This window comes from Rhamphochromis longiceps, linkage group LG7 (genome assembly GCF_057381845.1).
Source record: "Rhamphochromis longiceps isolate RC_006_pf linkage group LG7, R_longiceps_female_GT1.1, whole genome shotgun sequence".
Taxonomy (NCBI): Eukaryota; Metazoa; Chordata; class Actinopteri; order Cichliformes; family Cichlidae; genus Rhamphochromis; species Rhamphochromis longiceps.
In genome coordinates this window covers 33922187-33941509 of record NC_140563.1, presented here as the reverse complement: position 1 = coordinate 33941509, position 19323 = coordinate 33922187, and the positions used below count along the sequence as shown (strand labels likewise).

At 37.1% G+C, this 19323-nt stretch overlaps 1 protein-coding gene across 1 annotated transcript; it reads left to right on the top strand.

Moving 5' to 3' along the window:
* Positions 1 to 4873: 4873 nt before the first annotated feature.
* Positions 4874 to 15536, top strand: parm1 (prostate androgen-regulated mucin-like protein 1). Its single transcript, XM_085411197.1, has 4 exons — positions 4874 to 4986; positions 8270 to 8890; positions 13732 to 13810; positions 14210 to 15536. Exons 1-4 carry the CDS (start codon positions 4953 to 4955, stop codon positions 14298 to 14300), a joined length of 825 nt encoding a protein of 274 aa, XP_085267323.1. The 5' UTR covers positions 4874 to 4952; the 3' UTR covers positions 14301 to 15536.
* Positions 15537 to 19323: the final 3787 nt, after the last annotated feature.

Genomic DNA, 19323 nt, shown 5'->3' with positions numbered 1-19323 from the left:
CCACAGAAAATTTTCAAATTATCAATAAATCCTTTATTATTTTCGGGACACTACCTAGTCAGGCAGAGGTTGAAGGACGACAAGTGGGTATACCTGTCCTCGCTGCTGATATTGGGTTTTTTGCTCAATATTATTGACAAATAAATGAGGCCAAGTAATAACTAAACAGCACAATGACCTGGTCCCATGACATTCTGCCTATTAGCTTAGCACAACAAAAAGGCGCTCTCTCACCCAGGAAACACACAGTCGCAGAGAGGGCGCGCGTCACCCTGTAATCATGGCAACTGTAACGCTGCCGCCTGGAACAACAGAACAAAACCCAAACAGTCCTGACCCGCCACAATATGAAACAAGAAAATACCGCCGTGTAATCCATTTATTTCAACAAAGTAACTGTATTCTAAATACCACCTTTTTAAACTGTAACTGTAACGGAATACATTTACTCATATTTTGTATTTTAAATACGTAACGGCGGTACATGTACTCCGTTACTCCCCAACACTGACTACCAGCAATACTACCACAATACACATAAGACCAAAAGGTTCAACTCTTCTTTGATTCCCAAATTCAAACACTGTGGTATCACTGAGAGTTAAAAATGGCCCAAATTCTTTCAACTTCAATAAAATGTTCAGTGTGTCTGATCTCCCACATGTTACAATAAAGTAATAAAAAAGAGGATTTATGAAATTTAACGAGTTAGCTTGGAATGGAAAGTTAGCTTGCTCGTTGTAATCTATACACTCTGACTGAGGGATTGTTAAAACACTAAAAATTAAAACATGCAGCTCTATCATTTCAGACGTAAATGAAGGCAGAAAACTAAACAGCAGTAATGTTACTATGGTTACATTAGTTGGGGTAGCTAGCATATAATGGTGTGCTACCTGATGGCTAGCTACAGAGCTAAGGAAAGCACTTTGGGTTCCTTGAAAAGCGCTATATAAATGCAATCCATTATTATTATTATAAGTGGGGGGTGAATGTTAGCTTTCTTCCTGTCAAAAAAAAGTTAATTTGAGAGTCCCCAATGGACAGAGACAAATGCAATCATATGGCAGGGAAAAGAATGGACCAAAGTTCAGTTAAGAGAACACCTGAGACAGTGTTGGGTGTAACGCGTTACTAAGTAACGCATTACTGTAATTACTTTTCCACTGAAAAAGTAGAGTAACTGATTACTGTTCATTTTTAGGCATTTTAATTACAGTTACTTACAATGTACTTGCGTTACATTGTAAAATAATTAAACTCGCTGAAGATCATTATTTAATTTCAATAATTTATCTTCTAAGATGTCGGACTCGGCTGAAGCGAGTGGCTGTTTTATGAAATGGACATACTCTTCACTTTTCTGAAACAAGCAGACAAGAATATTACAGTAATATGTAAGCTATCTCTTGGGGAGAAAAAACTATCGGCCGTTGTTAATAGCACGAGTAATCTACTGAAGCGCCTGACACAAGAGCATAGACGAACACTTGATCCTTGTTCATCATCCATGGATAACACCGCGGCAACTCGTGCTAAGCAGGCAAAACTAGATTTTACTTCAGCAGCACAGAAAGAGTCTGAAGGTGAGCTTAAAAAAATGATTGCATGCTACGTTATGGAAGAGATGCTACCGCTGCGTACAAAAAAGGTTAGGGACCGCTGCTGTAGAGTCTCCGTCTTTTAAAAAAAAATATTTATTATTCGAAGAGTTTAATTTCTATTGTTTGTCCACTCAAGGTTTATAGGGATTTTAAAAAGTATTTAGTTAAATTACTTATTGAGTAATTAAGTTGCTTTTCAGACACACTAATTAGATAAGTATTTTAAATACAATATTGATTAGTAATTAGTAATTAATTACTTTTTAAAAGTAACTTACCCAACACTGACCTGAGATGATCCGTTCCCAGCATGAGGTTAGTCAGTAATATCCTGCTGCATGGTCTGGATGACTGGCTATGAAAAAATCCTGATTCTCAGCGTCACCTACCCATACAAATATTATTGAATCCAAATCTTGATTATTCAAAACATCATAAATATTTAGTGCCTGGCAATCCATGAGCCTGTGGGCTGTAGTTAGACCATGAGGTTTTAAAAACTGAGATTAAAGATGCACGGCCCATTAACAGTGTTAATAAAAATCCAGAGAGGCCTACAGTGATCACAAATTATGTTTAAGGTCTTGTTTATATTAAACAAAACAAGATACAAAGCATTAGAAAACTTGTTAATAAATTCAGTGGGAGACTTGGACTTGAAATTTAAACATTTCTTTTCTTGACTATCTCACATGCACATATTATGAAACCATAGGGGAAGTTCTGAGTCATACTAGTTCTCTGACAGATTATATCTAAATCTAATGTGTCAGTCATCTAAAATTCTACAGGCCTTTATATTGAACATCACAGATGGCTCAGCTTATGGTGACCTTTTAGACTGATGCTGGGATATTGAAGTGTGGAATTCAGTAAGACATACAGTATTATGCAAACAATAGTATGCAATCCTAGACATACTTGCAAGAATGATGCTGATAAAAAAGACAAAAGGCTGACAGCATAGCTGGGCAGTATAAAAATTACAGACAACAGGATAATTAACAGTTGCACAACTTTACCTCTTTTGTGTAGAGCAATGCAGTACTATAAAAAAGTATTGAGTCACCCTTCATTTCTTTACATTTTGCTGGGAAAATAGGAAACATGTGCAGTGATTTATTGAAATGTAAAAATCAATAAATAACAATGTGGAATAACAGTTTACAAGGGGGAGTGGCCACAAGTCCATCTGACTTGTGCCCACTGGATTTTCAGTCCAGTTCTTGTTTAATCTGGCGTACCTCAAAATTTCTTTTCTGTCTTCTTGACGGTGCCTTCCTTCCATCGATACAGAACTGTATCACCTGAAGGCCCAGATGCATCTTTCATAGATAGTAGATAGGTTATTTTTTAGGCCTGCCACTTCGTCTTTTGACCCACGTTGCACATTATGCAAGGCATGCCAAATTTTCAGCAAACATCTCTTTGAGACTCACCTTGTTAGTACAAAATTATAAATGTATGTTCTTCAGACTGTGATATCTTTATCTGTTTTTCATAGATTCAACCAGTGGCAGATGTAGAAAATTTTAGATGGGGGAGGGGTGAAGGAGGGGCAAGAGGTCTAGGCAGGGTGGCACATACCTGTTCAGTGAAGTATGGGAAAAGCCCCTATATGTAAACGGAGTCAATTATCCACAAAAACACTTTAGGAGAGACCATGATACAATAAATAGTTTTAAGCTACAGATATCCGGTTGTTCAGTGATGACGCGACGAATCCTACTTCCGGGTCTAAAGTAGTCTGCGTTTAATATGGCTTTTGTGTTGTTAACATGTTTAATGTTATGTATTTTCTTCTATTTGATCTCAAAAAGCTCCTAAAACAGTCAGTGATCACTGTTGACCTCCCTCGGCTTTTATTACCGCTAATCATTTATTTAAGCTCAGTTTTTAAAACCTTAGGATGTAACTACAGCCCAGCCCATGCAGCAGTATATGAATGACTAACCTCGTATTGTGGATGGATTATCTCAGTTGTTCTCCTGGCTGAAGTTTGGTCCTTTTACAGCATCCTGCCATGCGATTACATTTGTTCCTGACCACCGAGAACACTCACGGTAACTTTTATCGAGTGGAAAAAAAAGTTAGCTTGTTTATATTATGCTAACGTAGCTGTGTCGCTAGCGGTCACGCAGCACATCATTATATACCAGCTAGCCCAACTTCAGTAACCCTACAAACGTTACTGCTGTTTAGTTTTCTGTCTTCATTTATGCTGGAAGTGATAACAGAGCTGTACGTTTTAATTTGTTTCCAAAACCCCGCAGTCAGGACATGCTATATTGTATTTAGATAGAAGCTAGCGAGCTAACTCCCTGCTAACTTCTAACTCCGTTAAATGTCATAAATTCCGTTTTCATGGATGCCTGGATGTTAAACTCAATTGTTACACCTGGTAGAGCAGAACGCTGATCATTTTATTAAAGATGAAAGACTTTAGACAGTTTTTCAACTCTCAGTAATGCCACAGTGATCGTTTGATATATGGACCTGCAGCGGAGTTTAGACCCAGACACGGCTAGTGACATTAGACTGAACAACCGGATTGGAACAAATGATGTCCTATAGTAACAACATCCTGAAGATACAATTAAAAACTGGTTCAGTCTTATTAAGTGGCTGAACAAAAACAAAATCAGCCAACGTCCAAACCTGGAGAACTATTACTCAGGACCACTTTTTAAAAAACATTACAAGTCTGACTCCTTGGAAGCATTGAGAGGTGGACGAAGACTTTCACACAGTATTTATTTGTTTTCACTGTTATTTCACACCTTTGAGTCTATAAGTATATCAACGCTGTTGTATATTATAAGCTTATCTGCTGGTTGAGAAGGCCTGAGCCATGTTTTAAATGTTTGTGCTGCTCTCTGCTGGTACAAAATAATAATTACAATTATCAATGGTTTAAGGTTTGATTAATTATTTACATATACACTAGCCCCAAATAAGATAGAATAAATGACACAGATATTCAAAACACAAGATTACAGCTAAGGCTTATTTTGTAATATACTAAAGTGACAAAACTTCATCTCCGAATTGTTACAGGCGTATCTTAGATCAAAAATGAAGATGAAGTCATTATAAAAAATCAAATAGAGATGAATTTTGCAATTTCTAGTCAGACTTCCTGTCTTCGCTTGTTCATATTTTGATGAACACAGCCTCATGAGGTTTGAAAAGTGAAGTGACATCACGAAGCCTCGCCCCCCCAGGCTTTTATAATTAGTCACCTACAGTCACAAGCAGCCGTACACACTACAGCTTTCTACAGGGAGCAGAGAGCACAAAGCTACAGCCACAAAAGTGTTTGTGAAGACATACAGCTAAAGGAAAACTATGACGAGGGTCAGTCGTCAAACTCTGATAACATGTAAGTAAACATCAAAACAGGCTCCTTTCTGATTTACCTATCTGTTTTTAAGATAAAGGTCTTTAGTAAGTGATTGAAGAGCCATGTGAACTATCATGTTTATTGTTAGTATTTTTTTAGATTATAAGTGCAGAAATTACTCCCTTCAGTAGCTGATCTGTAAATTATTTGAACTGAAGGTTCTTTGGTGAAATCAGCCTTTGCAGTGTTTTTAAAATGCCTCTTTTCACTGGTTCAAATAGCTTGTTAGAAGTGAACTTTCAGTGTAAGAAGGTTAAACTCAGACCTGCTAGAAGTTACACAACACAATGCTTTTTCAGTGTTTGATTTGTTAAGGAAGTAAATGACACATTTCTACCGGTCTAAACTGAGTGATGATGACATGTGGTGCTAAAGCTCTCAGACAGGAAATGTGTTGTTTTTTTTCTTTTTTTGACTCAACACTATTTTGGAACCTTTGGGTTGAATCTTTATCACAAAGTACTGCATCATCACTTTAATGTTTCTTTCTCCCACTGGTGATAAGTAGATAGTTTATTTTCATTAGATTCTCTTTTTTAAATTAAACTTTTAAAATTGTGATCAAACAACTATAATCGAAGGAGGAAAGAAATAATACATTCGTCATACTAGATCCCTGCTCTGACTTCCTTTACGTTGACAGAAACGCTGATGGCAAGACTGTGTCTGTGATGAAATATGTACTACACAGACTGTAAACGTTCAGCCTTTCTGGTCTTTTATTCATGTTAAATTTCAAATCAAAAGATGGGGAGAGCTTTTTTTTTTCATGGTTCTGCCAGATAAATTATCATGACTAACCATGACCAACTACATTCTGATTGCACAATGGTAGTGGTCAAAGAGGTATGAAATATACAGTCCCGGTCAAAAGTTTAAGATCATATTTTGCATGGTTGGATCTTAACAAGGTTCCAAGTAGAGCTTCAACATGCAACAAGAAGAAATGGTAGTGAGACAAAACATTTTTTGAGCATGCAATTTATTGAAAATAATGCTTAAACCGAAACAGTCTGTTTTACAGCTGATCAATAGTTTAGGACCACATCCCTTTAAAAGGCCAAATCTGTGCAAATGTGGATTCATTGTCATTTTCTGTCAGGTAGTCACACTGTCATGACGTACTGATGGCAAAGGCAAAAAAACTTTCCCTTTTTGAATGTGGTGTTATTGTTGAACTGCATAAGCAGGGTCTCTCGCAGCGCACAATCCCTGCTGATGTGGGACGCAATAAGAAAGTCATTTGGGACTTCTTAAATGATCCTGAGGGTTATGGAACAAAGTCAAGTGGAAGACCCCAAAAAATTTCACTAGCACTGAGCCAGAGGATCCAACTGGCTGTCTGTCAAGACACTGGACAATCCCCAAACCAAATTAAGGCAGTTACTGGTGCAGACTGCAGCCCCATAACCATCAGACGGCATCGGAGACTGAAGGGCTTCAAAAACAAAAAACGTCTACAAAGGCCTCGTCTCCTTGAACGCCACAGAACCGATCATTTAGACTTTGCAAGAGTGCACCAAACATGGGACAATGAAAGATGGAAGAAAGTTTTATTCTCTTATGAGAAAAATTTAACCTTCATGGCCCTGATGGTTTCCAGTGTTACTGGCAAGACAAGCAGATCCCACCTGAGATGTTTTCTACATGCCACAACAGAGCTTCAGGAGGTGCAGGGGCATCAAACGGCTGCTGGCTATGTCCAAATGTTGCAGAGAGCATTCCTCATGACTGATGGCCCTCATCTGTGCAGTAACGAATGGGGCTTTTCAACAGGACAACGCTACAGTACACAGAACAAGGGACTATATCCAGGAGAATAACATTGCTCTTTTGGACCATCCTGCATGTTCCCCTGATCTAAATCCAATTGAGAACCTTTGGGGATAACAGGGTTTTTTTTAGGTGTGGTCCTAAACTTTTGATCAGCTGTAAAACGGACTGTTTTGGTTTAAGCGTTGTATTCAATAAATTGCATGCTCAGAAAAATATTTTGTCTCACTCCCATTTCTTCTTCTTGCATGTTGAAGCTCTATATGGAACCTTGTTGAGATCCAACCATGCAAAGTATGATTTTGTGCCATTTTTCAAGTGGTCTTAAACTTTTGATGGGGACTGTATATATAAAAGCTGGAGTTGTGCAAAATTAATTGACTTCAATCCGACTAAGCAAGTGAGATACTGTTCATACCTAAGTGACATTAGAACTACCTTAAATTTAAAAAAGTGCAGTCTGACAGTTTTGCGATCAGTTTTAGCCTACAGGACATTAGAAAGAATGTAAGGTCTTCCCCCTTTAGCTTCAGACCTGGAGGCCTAAATTCATCTTTTATATGTAGTTAATGGGTTTATTATATAATTAACATAGTTTAGTGCATGCAAACTCACCGTCTTTAGTCCTTGAAAACAGCTCAGTGTTGTATTTGCCAAAACACCCAAACTGTTTCACAAAAAAGATCAATACTTTCAGTAATAGATGCTTTCAACTTCTCTCTAATTTTCCAAGAGGTCACCAAAGATGAAGCTACACATTTGATTTGTCACTGATGTTACACCAGATCCCCTTCCTGATGCAACCCTACTATATAGCCAGGGTTGGGACCAGTACTGTTAGTATGAGCCTGTAAACAAATAAAAACAGCTTCCAAAATGTACCTTTAATTGGCACGAGTTCAATAAACTCCAAATAAAGCTGCACACTATATTTTTTTAACTAAATATCAGTCAGAGAAGTAAATAAAATCAATAACCTATAAAACTATATACAACCTAAATCAGATTGCATGAATTCCAAAAGCAGAAGACTTTCCAGGAAGCACACATGTTGCAAATTTAAATGTTAGAGATCCTGCAACTGGCGTTTGGGCTGTGTAGGGGTCTCTCTCTTCCGGAAGATGATTGAATAAAAAGAAATATAAATGTTTTAACACACTATGAGTCAGTTTTCTCTGTTCCATCACGGGGACACAAGAATCGGGGTTAATACTACCTAACTCTAATTTCTATTTGGAAATTCATTTAACACCAAGAACTTTCAGTGTGACACTCTACTTATCAGCTAAAACATTCTCAATCCTACCTGGTACATATGGAAGGGGTCCACGTTACTATCGATTTCTAAAGCTCCGAAATACTAGTTTACCATCATTTTAAGAGAGAAAAGAAAGGACAGGAAAATTCCAAAGTCTACATTCGAAAGCAGGAGGAATGTCATATATCACATTCTCACCACCTTACAAAAATCTCCTGTCTTGAATTGCAGGTCTGCTGTTATTCTGTGCAGTAACAAAACAGATAGTAACCTCCACAGCACCACCTTCAACTTCTGCAAGCCTTAACGAGACATCAACAGCAGGTGTCACTGAAAACACCAGCACCACTGACCTCACCCAAAGCACCAACACAGCCACTACTCCCACAAGCACCACCACCCAAACAAACAGCACCACTGACATCGCCCAAAACACCAGCACAGCCATTACTCCCACAAGCGCCACCCAAACAAACAGCACCACTGACATCGCCCAAAACACCAGCACAGCCATTACTCCCACAAGCGCCACCCAAACAAACAGCACCACTGACATCGCTCAAAGCACCAGCACAGCCATTACTCCCACGAGCGCCACCCAAACAAACAGCACCACTGACATTGCCCAAAACACCAGCACAGCCATTACTCCCACGAGCGCCACCCAAACATACAGCACCACCGACATCGCCCAAACCACCAACACAACAATCACCTTAAGCACTTTAAATGCAAGTATTCAAACAATCCGAGAAACTACTACCACTCCTGGATTCACCACCCCTCCAAGATCCACCACGAAGGGTACCACTGTGGGGCAAGATGAACACAAGCCCAAAGGTCTAAGCTCAGGTATGGAGTATTGCTCAGATATAGTTATCCTTTCTGTTTCATGCATTTCCTTTCCTTTCCTGATCGATCCCACAACAATTCTGCTACATGACAGTAAGTCGGAAACCAGTGTATCTTCACTGACAAGAGGACATCAAGACTGAAAAATGTCATCTAACATCAAAAGCCTGAATGCAAAAATGGTATCAATAACCAGAGCTTGACTAGACAGTATCATGTAGATTTTTATCATAGTTTAGCATAGAAGCATTACATTATTACTAATTAGTTATAAATAGAAATCTGATCTAAAAAAAATGTATAGTTTATCCTCTTGGCACCATGAAAGCTGACAAACTGCCAGTTAGTTGAGTTGAGTTACTGTTGCCTTCCTTTTCACTTGATGCAGTCTTGCTATTTTCTTCTGACCTCTGGGATTAACAAGGTATTTTCACCTAGAGTTACTGCTCACTGGGCCATTTTTGGACCATTCTCTGTAAACCTTTGAACAGATGGTTGTGTGGGAAAATCCCAACAGATCAGCAGTTTCTGAGATTCTCAGATCAGCCCATCTGCCACCAACAACCATGCTACATTCAAATCACTAAAATCCTCTTTCTTCACCCTGCTTATGCTCAGTTTGAACTTCTGCATGTCGTCTTGACCATGTCTACATATTGAAATGCATTGAGCTCCCATCATATGATAGATTAGATGATTTGTGTTAGTGAGCAGTTGAACAGGTCTACCTAATAAGTGCCCAGTGTTAAAAATGGTATACCCAAACTCATAACTCCTAAAATGTCAAACTCAGTAGGATTAAAGGTAACACTTTATAAAAATGACCCAAGAGCAAGGCCTCAATGCTCATATAATTAAATGGAATTTCAATGTATTGTGTTTAAAATTATGTAATTATATTTAACTAAAAATACAGGTAGCTACACTCAAATAAGGGGGAAAGCAAGGAAAAATTATAATGTAATTTAAAAAAATGGATAACAGAATATATATTGTGCACATAAAATAATGAATATTAAATAAAGATGTTAAAAAATAAGGATAAAAAATGGAAAGATTAAGGCCTGCACCCCTCCAAAAATACAGCAAAGGATGACAGATGGAAAATATTATTTGTTTCCTTAAAATTTCCTCCAAAATACCATAAACATAGCATTTAAAACTACTTACAATGTAATTTATGTCTCCTTTCCAGTAAAATACATGAAATTATGCACTTAAAATTACTTACACACCTCTGAAATTTACTTATAGTGTAGGGTTTTTGTTTGTTTGTTTCTTGCAAAACTTGTTCTTATTCAAGTGTCTCCAAGTAGCTGGTAATTAATCAGACATATCACGTAAAGTAAAGTAAGGAAGTATACTCAATGTTTATCATATATAATTTATTACTTCTTCTTCTTTTTTTGATAACACTAACCTGTAGTTTGGATGCTACAACATTTACCTGAGACACTGCCACATATTTGATCAGATAGTACCACATTACACTGCACCAAAACTTGTTACCCAAGTACCTGCCCTTTCTAGACAACTCTGTGTTTATTGCAGATGCTCTGTCAAGACACCCACTGTGTGTTCCCTTGAAATGATAAATTATTTTCTTATCTTTATTGTACTCCTTCAGATATCTCTAGTATGCAAGTCACTCATTAACTTTTGGTTTTAATCAAAGAATAGTTACAGTATACTGCCAGTAAAGGGCACGTACTCTAACAAAATGACTGGTGTCTGACCTGAATCTGATGTAAACCAGCTGTCTGTCTATAACACCCGAATGTAAATATCAGCGAATGTGTTGAACATAGGATTTACAAACACAGTGGCACAGGTACTCATAGTTCTTTTGTTAAATGAGCAAAGTGAAAGCATGCAATACTCATGCACTACCCCAGCCCTTCTGTTGCCTGTCTGTGACTGACCTCTTTTCAGCGTGGTTTAGTCTGTGGTTAATATGTGAACAGTTTCCTTTCACGCTTCCTTGTTTACTTCATAGTAAAGTCCTTACCAGCTAAATAAATGCTAGTTCTTTCTCTGCTCATTCTTTACGTTACTTCATGGGCATTTGGACCATCTAATCTCATTAAAGCCAAAATAACTTTAAGAGATTTATAGCAAAGAAAAATAGTTTTCCACAAATGGGAACCTACTGCTTATTTCCCGTTATCATTGGCTAGTGCACCTGATAATGTATGTCATTTCATGTCATTCCCTTTGGTTCATTTCATATGAATCATCTGGTTACTTAAAAAGGCCCAGAAAGTATGGTGATCATTTATGAGCAGTTACACATTTTTCAACACCAATAACACCTAAACTAAAAGTTTGTATTTAAAAAATAAATAAATAAAAATTTGCAGGTCATGATCAGTTCCAAATGGTGATTTGTGTTGTCAAAGAATCTTCACTGCTCAGTTACAGTCCATTCTTTGGAAAATAACAAATGCATTTTCAGTGTCTATTTCCAAAGCGTGCCACCTATCAAAGGTTTAAAGACTCAGTTCAAAGATCAGACAGCTTTCTGATAAACTGAGGCACATAGTCAGCAATAAGCAGGTCATTTAATGTTGAAATTAAGGCTAGTAAGAGTATTAAGAGCAGCCTTGTTTATCAAGGAAGTGTTTATTGATTATCGCTGAATATTTTTCTAGGCTGTGCCGCCAACAAATAGAAACATAAGATCCTTGAGGTGGGCTGATTTCATCCAGTTTCTCACATGGAGATTACTTATCAAAACTAAAGCTCAAAGATCAGTTACTTTAGACATTGGGAATTATCTTAAGAATTATCTTAAGTTCATAGTACACTGTGCCACAAAATGGCCACCACCTCTCGAGACTTTTAGCTTATCTCTGCATAGTCAGTACAGTCGGCTGAGGCCACTGACATACTTAAACATCAGGTGTGTTCAGTTGATGGGAAAAACACATTTTATGAATCCCAAATGAAGAATCATTCAATAAAGTTTTCAATACACTTTAGACTGATTGATTTTAGCTTGTTGGCGGTGTGGCTCTTTGGTTAGTGCTTTCCTGATACATCAGTCGATTGAGTTCGGGTTGATTTCAACTGTAATTTACAGAGTCCTTTAACCTTTTGTTGATTGCTATTTTTAAAACAGCTGCCCAGTTGTTTAGTTTATGACCAAACACATGCACAAAAAGCCTATATATTTAGGCTGTATTCACATTAAGTAATTTATACTTAGCTGAAGAATCTGAACAGTAAACATAACTCTGACCACCAGTTTTTTCAAATTTAGTGTGATTACTGCATATTATGTGTGCGCACGGTTAACCCTACTTTGTCCTGGCCCATTGAAAAGGTCAGACCAGGCAGGGTTTGGTTTGACTTAAGAACAGTGCACATGTAGTGTGATTGCTAACCACTCCATTGAACTCTTTCAAACCAATATAAAAAGTAAACTAATAAACTGGAGTGAACTAAAGAAGGAACTCACAATCTAGTTACTAGGAACCATAAAGCAGAAGGGGAAAAAAAGAACATTTACAACTTTGAGTTTACAAGCAAACCATGATACACAAGGACGCACACAGCAAATGGGGACGATGCGACAATAAGAAGAGGAAGACTGAGGATAACGAGTGGATGGGAAACAGGGGGAAACACACCTAGAACTAACCAGTTAGCAAATGTACAAGTAGAAGTACAACTACTACATCTAAAAATACTCCAGTAATAGTTGAAGTACTGATCTAACTTATTTCTCAGGTAAAAGTAAAAAAGTACAGGCTCTGGAATTTACTCCAAGCAAGAAAGTAAAAAGCGTTTTTTATTTTTATTTTTGTGCAATGCTAACTGAACCTTCAGCTAGATTTAACATAATGAATAAATAATATCAGTAGATGAGAAAACAAAATTTAGTCTAACTTTTTAAAATTCTAACTATACTCAATTTGAATCTAAAGAAAAAGAAGGAAAAAAAAATCTATATATTCTGTTGCCTACATTGTAGAGGGTGACTTTGCCTCTAAACAGGCAAATGTGTATAATCAGGGGTTTAATTGGGTCACACACTGTTCTTTACTTTAAACCCATCACAGTAGAGCAAACTAACCGGTTTATCCTCCACTAACCTGCAGAGAATTTTCATGCAGCCTTTAAATAACAGTTAGTCTACTTCAGTTTAATTTAAAAGCATGTTTTACAAAATAAAATAAAAAACAACCAAAAACCATAATGTCACATGTACTGATTTAAAAACATGAGGACTTATGAAACTGACCTTTGTGGATTACAGTGTTGGACCCAAATCCGCCACAAACTTCACAAAGGAACACACACTAAAGTACACATGCACTTCAACAAAGGGAAGACAGGACTATTTATACACAGAATTGACTGGGAGTGACAAACAGGTGAGGAAAGAGATACAGGTGACAAAAAGTGAATGCACATCAGGGAAGGGCCGACAGGAAGAAAAACTAACACAGAACATTAAAGAAACTAACCTTCAAAGTAAAACAGGAAATGACGGAAAGAGACGAACAAAAAAGAATTTCAAGGAAACACAAATGGGTTGAGGCTTAAGGACAGAGTGAGACAGATGGAGGCACAACTAGAAACAGGAGTCAGGAGTGTACTAAGATAATAAAATAAGAAACACAAAATAGAAAAAACAAACAAACAGTTAAACACCATTAAAAAAAGAAAAAAAGAGACTCAATAACAAGAATGATCAAAACAGGAAATGACAAACCCAAGTGAAACCAAACAGGAAACAATAAAAACCTGAAGGCAAGTCAAACTCCTGGACTCAAACCACAGACTATAAGAGGAACCCTTAGACTTATTGTCTATTTCTTTGTTCTTTTCTCCAGGAAGTATTGCAGCCATCGTTTCTTTATTCATTGTATTGGTTCTCGTTGTGTTGGGAGGGCTCTACTACTACAAGATCAGGTGAGTCAACTTGTGTTATAGAAGCTGAATGCTCATAGTTCATAGCCAAATTTGATTGTACCAGTCAGATGATTTCATTTCTCCAAGCAGCCCCCATATGTGTCACCAAAAGGATAGTTCCCAGGGGATTGATCCTTTGTCAGTCGTGCTCTAAAATTATTTTTTTTTCCATTGATGGTATAAAAGATGGCTTCCAGATCTAAATAGTAAAGCTAACCTAGAAGTGTGTCTGTGGTTGAGAAATGAACTCAGTCATTAGATTCAGGTCACATTAAGTAGCAAAATAACTGCCCTTAGAAATTTCTGATCACTGTAAGAGTGAGAAAGGTCAACCCCTCACTGAAGTGTTTGGAACACTGCTTCTCTCACTCCGTTTCGTCTTTGTATTTTCTGTTTCAGACGGACAAACTACGGCCGTCTCCTGGACAGCCAAGATTACGGCATGACAGGAAACTTCAACAACCCAATGTATGACCCCTATGATGCTTGACCTCTGATCCCAGAGAAATCCAAAGTCCTGCAGGCAGAGCCAGTCTGATCAGAATGTGCTAACAGTATGTGAATGATGACTTCACGATGGTCAGATTTTTCAAGTGTTAGCTAGACATCGAGCCAGTCACGCCACTGCTCGAATGCACTGAATTTCTCGAACTGCTATTGTATTTCCAATGTGACAAAAAAGTATTTATTTCAAATAATAGCAGCTACTAGCATTTTCTCAGGTACCTTTTCAAAGAGCTTTAGCTTCATGAACTCTCATATATGATCACATTTCTAAGAGTGGAAAGTCACAGGTTATCTAGTGTGTTTGTACAGGTGTTATGACTTTTCTCAGTGAAGATCAGCTCCAGTGTAACATTACAAGAGACACTGAAAAAACACGGACGGTAGCAAATAATAAAGAGCCAGCAGAGAAACCTTTCCAATGTGCCAATGAAGTGATGAGAAAAGCTTTTGATCATTATACAATTTTCATAATAATTTTGATTTATAGAAAAGTGAGATATATCGCAAATCTAAGATGGAGACACGTTTTAACAACTCCAGGTGTCCATGTTAAGTGAAGTAAATATAGTCATTTAGATAAAATGTTTTAGCTTTATTAGTTTTTCTTATTGTGTGTGTAAAAGTGTCAAACTGAATGATGTAAAGGAAGAGAGTGACCAGCCTTTGAAAGGAGGGTACAAGGTTTAATTCTTTAATTGTATTCAAAAAGCTAAAAGATGCATTTTTTGTATTAAACATCTTGTGTGCCCTCAGTAAAACACATAATAAGGTGTTACCTCTCTCTCAAACCTGATCAGCTGCATCTGCCATATTTGAGTGACATTTTAATTACTAGATTCTGTGTTGAGATGTGGTTTGTTTTCATATTTCTGGGATATTTCTGTCGTCAGCCAGGCTGCTGTTTTGACTGTTTGTATATTTTAATGAGCTCGATAGATGTGTGTTTGTGAATAAATTGGTGAATAAAGGTGATTAAAGTCAGTGTTATCACCATTATGGCAACAGCAATCTGAGTGATGTTGTGGAAAATGTAGAAGCTAAACCCAGCGCACTTTAATGCTTCAGACTTTTCAGCTGTGGAGTATACAGAAGAAGTACTGCAGCTATCTAAACACAAAAGCATGATGGCAGTAATTATCTGAAACCAATAAAATGGCACGACAACACAGCATGTGTAGCACACGCACACAAATGCTGACATTCGGTGTGATGTCTTCATCTCTTTGCCCAGCAGACTGCAGAGCATTTATTAGTGGAAGCTTTAATAATAGTCCTGCCATCACTGCCATCCCATCCAAACTGCTTCCATGCTTCCTCTTTCTCTCATGGTTTCCCATGAAATCCTCCTCCCACACCCACACACAGCTTGTCTGTGTCATTTCGTTAGTCCATCTTCTTCTTTAATAATTTCCACAGAAGCTCTGAAAAGGTCAAATTCTGTCCATTATAAATGTTTATTTCTGCTGTAAATCTAGTTATTTTAAGAGAGGAGTCTGTGGGGATTGATTCAAATGGCCACTAAAGGAAATGCAGTTTTGGGCATCACAGCACTGACCGCATTTTTTAGCCCCAGAGATTGCCTCTTCGCTCAAAATAGAGTACTTGCGACTATTCTGTTTCCTTTGCTACATGACACCCATTTTCCCGAAATGCTGTACAGGGCTGTCTAGAGGAAAGACTGGAGGAAATCTGGTGGAAAGAAGGCCTGTGATTCACAAATTCGAGTAATGGAGCATTTTGCAGGGAAATCATTCCGATTTTACTTTAAACAATTCTAATCTAAAGCTGCAAAGTTACAAGTAGTTGCAGATGAAGGAATATTTCTTCCCAACCCAATAAATAAAGCAACATAAAATGGAATTCTTGAGTACATGAAGTATTTTTTTAACGTTTTTTCTTTAAATGTGAAACTAATAATAGAACAGGACGAGAGAAGGGAAAACAGTGTATGCAAAATAAACAAAAGACAGGTTAGTTGAATGTGTGTGATGTGTGATTTGTAACTGGATTGGCTACATATGTGTGTGATAAAGAAAAATGAATTCAAATGAATAATAATTTTAACTTTAATCATCATTATTATTATCATCCTCCTCCATTGTTGTGATCATAACAACACCAACCTGATCATGTGTGTATTATCATATAAATGGATATTTATATTTTGAAGTGATATATTTATGTATGAGGTTCTAGAAAGTATATGAAAGTAAAGCTTATATAGATATTTTATATTGTAAAGATAGAGGAAAAAGAAAAAACTGAAGTACAGCATTTGAAATGTATTTTATTATACCACCTCTCTGTCATCATTGCCGGGCAGCAGCAGTAATAATAGAGGGAGCAGAGTCCTGTGCTGCACTGTTATTATCAGGCTCTAAATACTCCAGGCAGTGTGTATATGTGTGTGTCCTTTATAATTACCATTATTTACATTAGAAATCAGAAACATCTGGATAAGAAGTAAGAACTACAACGACTTAAACTTACCATTTGAATATGAGCCACAGCGTATCACTCACACTAATCATTCAGACATGTAATTTGAGCAGTTCAGTGTCAGTACACAGCAAATACTGAGCTGTTGATTTGTCCTGGATATTAAGATGGTTTAGGTTCATTTACCGCCTTCATCAAACATAGAAAGTGCCAGGCTCTGACAACAGGAAGTAACCCTTTGCTCTCTCACGCTTCATTGCAACAGTTTGGAAACCACAGGCTGATAAACTGCAAAATGAACAATAACAGGGAGGCTATGGATGAAACAGAGATTACGTCTTTCCTTCCTATTAAATTCTGCATTACAAAGTTTGACAAATAAGAATTAAATGGGCGAAATTTAAAGATCGGAATTTAAAAAATCCTGTAACAATATTGAGCTTTGAATAGAAAAACCTGTTTATTATTTCTGACATACTTGAGTCCTTAAAAGGACCAAATCCAGAATGAAAAGCATGAGGAACATGAACCTGCAGGCATCATTTTTGAGAAAAACAGTACATTTTAACTTCAAAACCACCAAAAAGCTGCATTCGCCCACTCACTCATAAGAGATGCGCTAACAACTAAGAACAGAAAACCACGGTTTGAACTTTAGTTTCATTTAAGAGGAAAAACAGGAGGAGGTTTCATTTTCGACCTAACTGGAGCACTTTTGCCCACTGAAGCTTCACTGCATCTGGTTTCAGCAGTTTTAACTTCAGGACCATGAGCTCAGTTTGGTGTCTGAAAAACAGGTGGGTGTATAAAAATGTGTTTCATTCATATAAACTAAACTGTGGTGATGCTAGAAAAGGAGCAAATCGTGCAAAGTTTTAAATTTGTATGATTTTAAGATTCTCTGTGTAAAGCTGACTTTGCTGAATGGAAGTAACCGTATTATCACGTTTCGTCTCCATATAATCTTTTAACACAAGATATACTCAAATGTAGTGCGCAAGTTATCTTTTGCATGGAATGTCCTGACTATAATATGTGGCCATGAGTGCACATGTGCCCTATAGTTGTTTGACCCCATTTGCAAAGGCAAATGAAAACCTCACAAAGACAACCTGTTTGTGTGTAAATCAGTTTATTTCAGTTATCCAGGACAAACTAGAGCCAGACAATGATTAACACCCAGGTTTAACCTACAACATTTGGTTAACTGTCGACATTTAAAAAAGCAGAAGTGGAAAATACCTTTGGGGATTTTTCTAATCTGGCTTTGGTTTGATGTTAAAAGTTCATATGTTTTGACTAAACTCCATTTACAAAGCTATGCAGCGAATCTGTGTTTTTCTATGAAAACCGATTTTATTGCCCCTTAAATTGTTAGTGTTTTCATAAAAAAAAAATCACTTGAGAAAAGAAAACATAATCATTTCTTTTTTCTTTTTTCATAGTATTGTCACGTACCACCGTAGGAATGTTTTGGACTTTGAACTTTGTTTCATTTAAGAGGAAAAACAGGAGGAGCTTTCATTTTTGACCAAACTGGGACACTTTTGCCCACTGATGCGTCACGGCATCTGGTTTCAATAGTTTTAACTTCCAACTTCCAAAGTGCAGGAGGAGACAGGATGTGAAAGCACTTTAACTTGAAGTACTGGCAACTTACAGAGAGGACAAAAATAAGCACAGAGCCTGGTCAGAGCAGAGCAAGGAATCGTAAAGCTGAGGGTTACACAGCAATGAATACAGACAAACAAAGGGTTTAGAAGAAGTCAAAATATTCAACACAAAGCACTGGGGCAAAGCCCAGGACCATGACAGAATTACTAGAAATATCAAATAAAACACAACCAGAAGGTCTCTAACTCAAATAATATCAATATCATCTTTATTTGTAAAGTACTTAAAAAAATCACTCCTACTAGGCTGTACATAAAACTATACACATAATCAATAAAAACAGTAAAAAAAAAAAAAAAACACCCCAAAAATAGCCCATAATTAAAAAGATTAGTTTTAAAACTGGACAATGTAAGTGACTGTCGAATGTGCAAACTGAGAATGCTCTGTGCCCTCTGAATTTCAGCTTATAAAGCCTGCAAAATACACATTTATCCAGTTGAATAACTAAGTTAATGTAAACAATTTTGTTTTTAACTACTATATTCACTTAATATTGTTTTTAACTACTATATTCACTTAATAGAGGTGGTTTGTTCCACCCCCTCACAGGACAACAGTGTGTAACACAGAACTGTTTGACCTCAAAGTAATGTAAGTAAAATTCTCTGAACGTCACAGCTGTGGTTAAAGCCAACACCATACGAAGCAGGCAGCTGAATATCAAAATACACAACATGTTGTACATGTATATGTTCCAAAATAACATGCCAAACTAATCAGCAGTTGAATGAGTCTTCTAAACTCCCACATGGTGGCACTTGAAGGAACACTGCAGTATTATGCAAGTTGGGATGGAAATTATGCACGGGCATAAATCATGCTATTTTATGCAGAAAAGGAAATAGAAACAAAAAACTGTCAGAGATTTGCACAATATGCTAACAAAAGCA

Excerpts from the sequence above, each read along its gene's own strand:
- parm1 (XM_085411197.1), top strand. The coding sequence starts at position 4,953 with ATGACGAGGGTCAGTCGTCAAACTCTGATAACAT. Across the intron at positions 4,987-8,269 it reads TCGTCAAACTCTGATAACAT|GTCTGCTGTTATTCTGTGCA; the intron begins GTAAGTAAACAT and ends CTTGAATTGCAG. Across the intron at positions 13,811-14,209 it reads CTCTACTACTACAAGATCAG|ACGGACAAACTACGGCCGTC; the intron begins GTGAGTCAACTT and ends TTTCTGTTTCAG.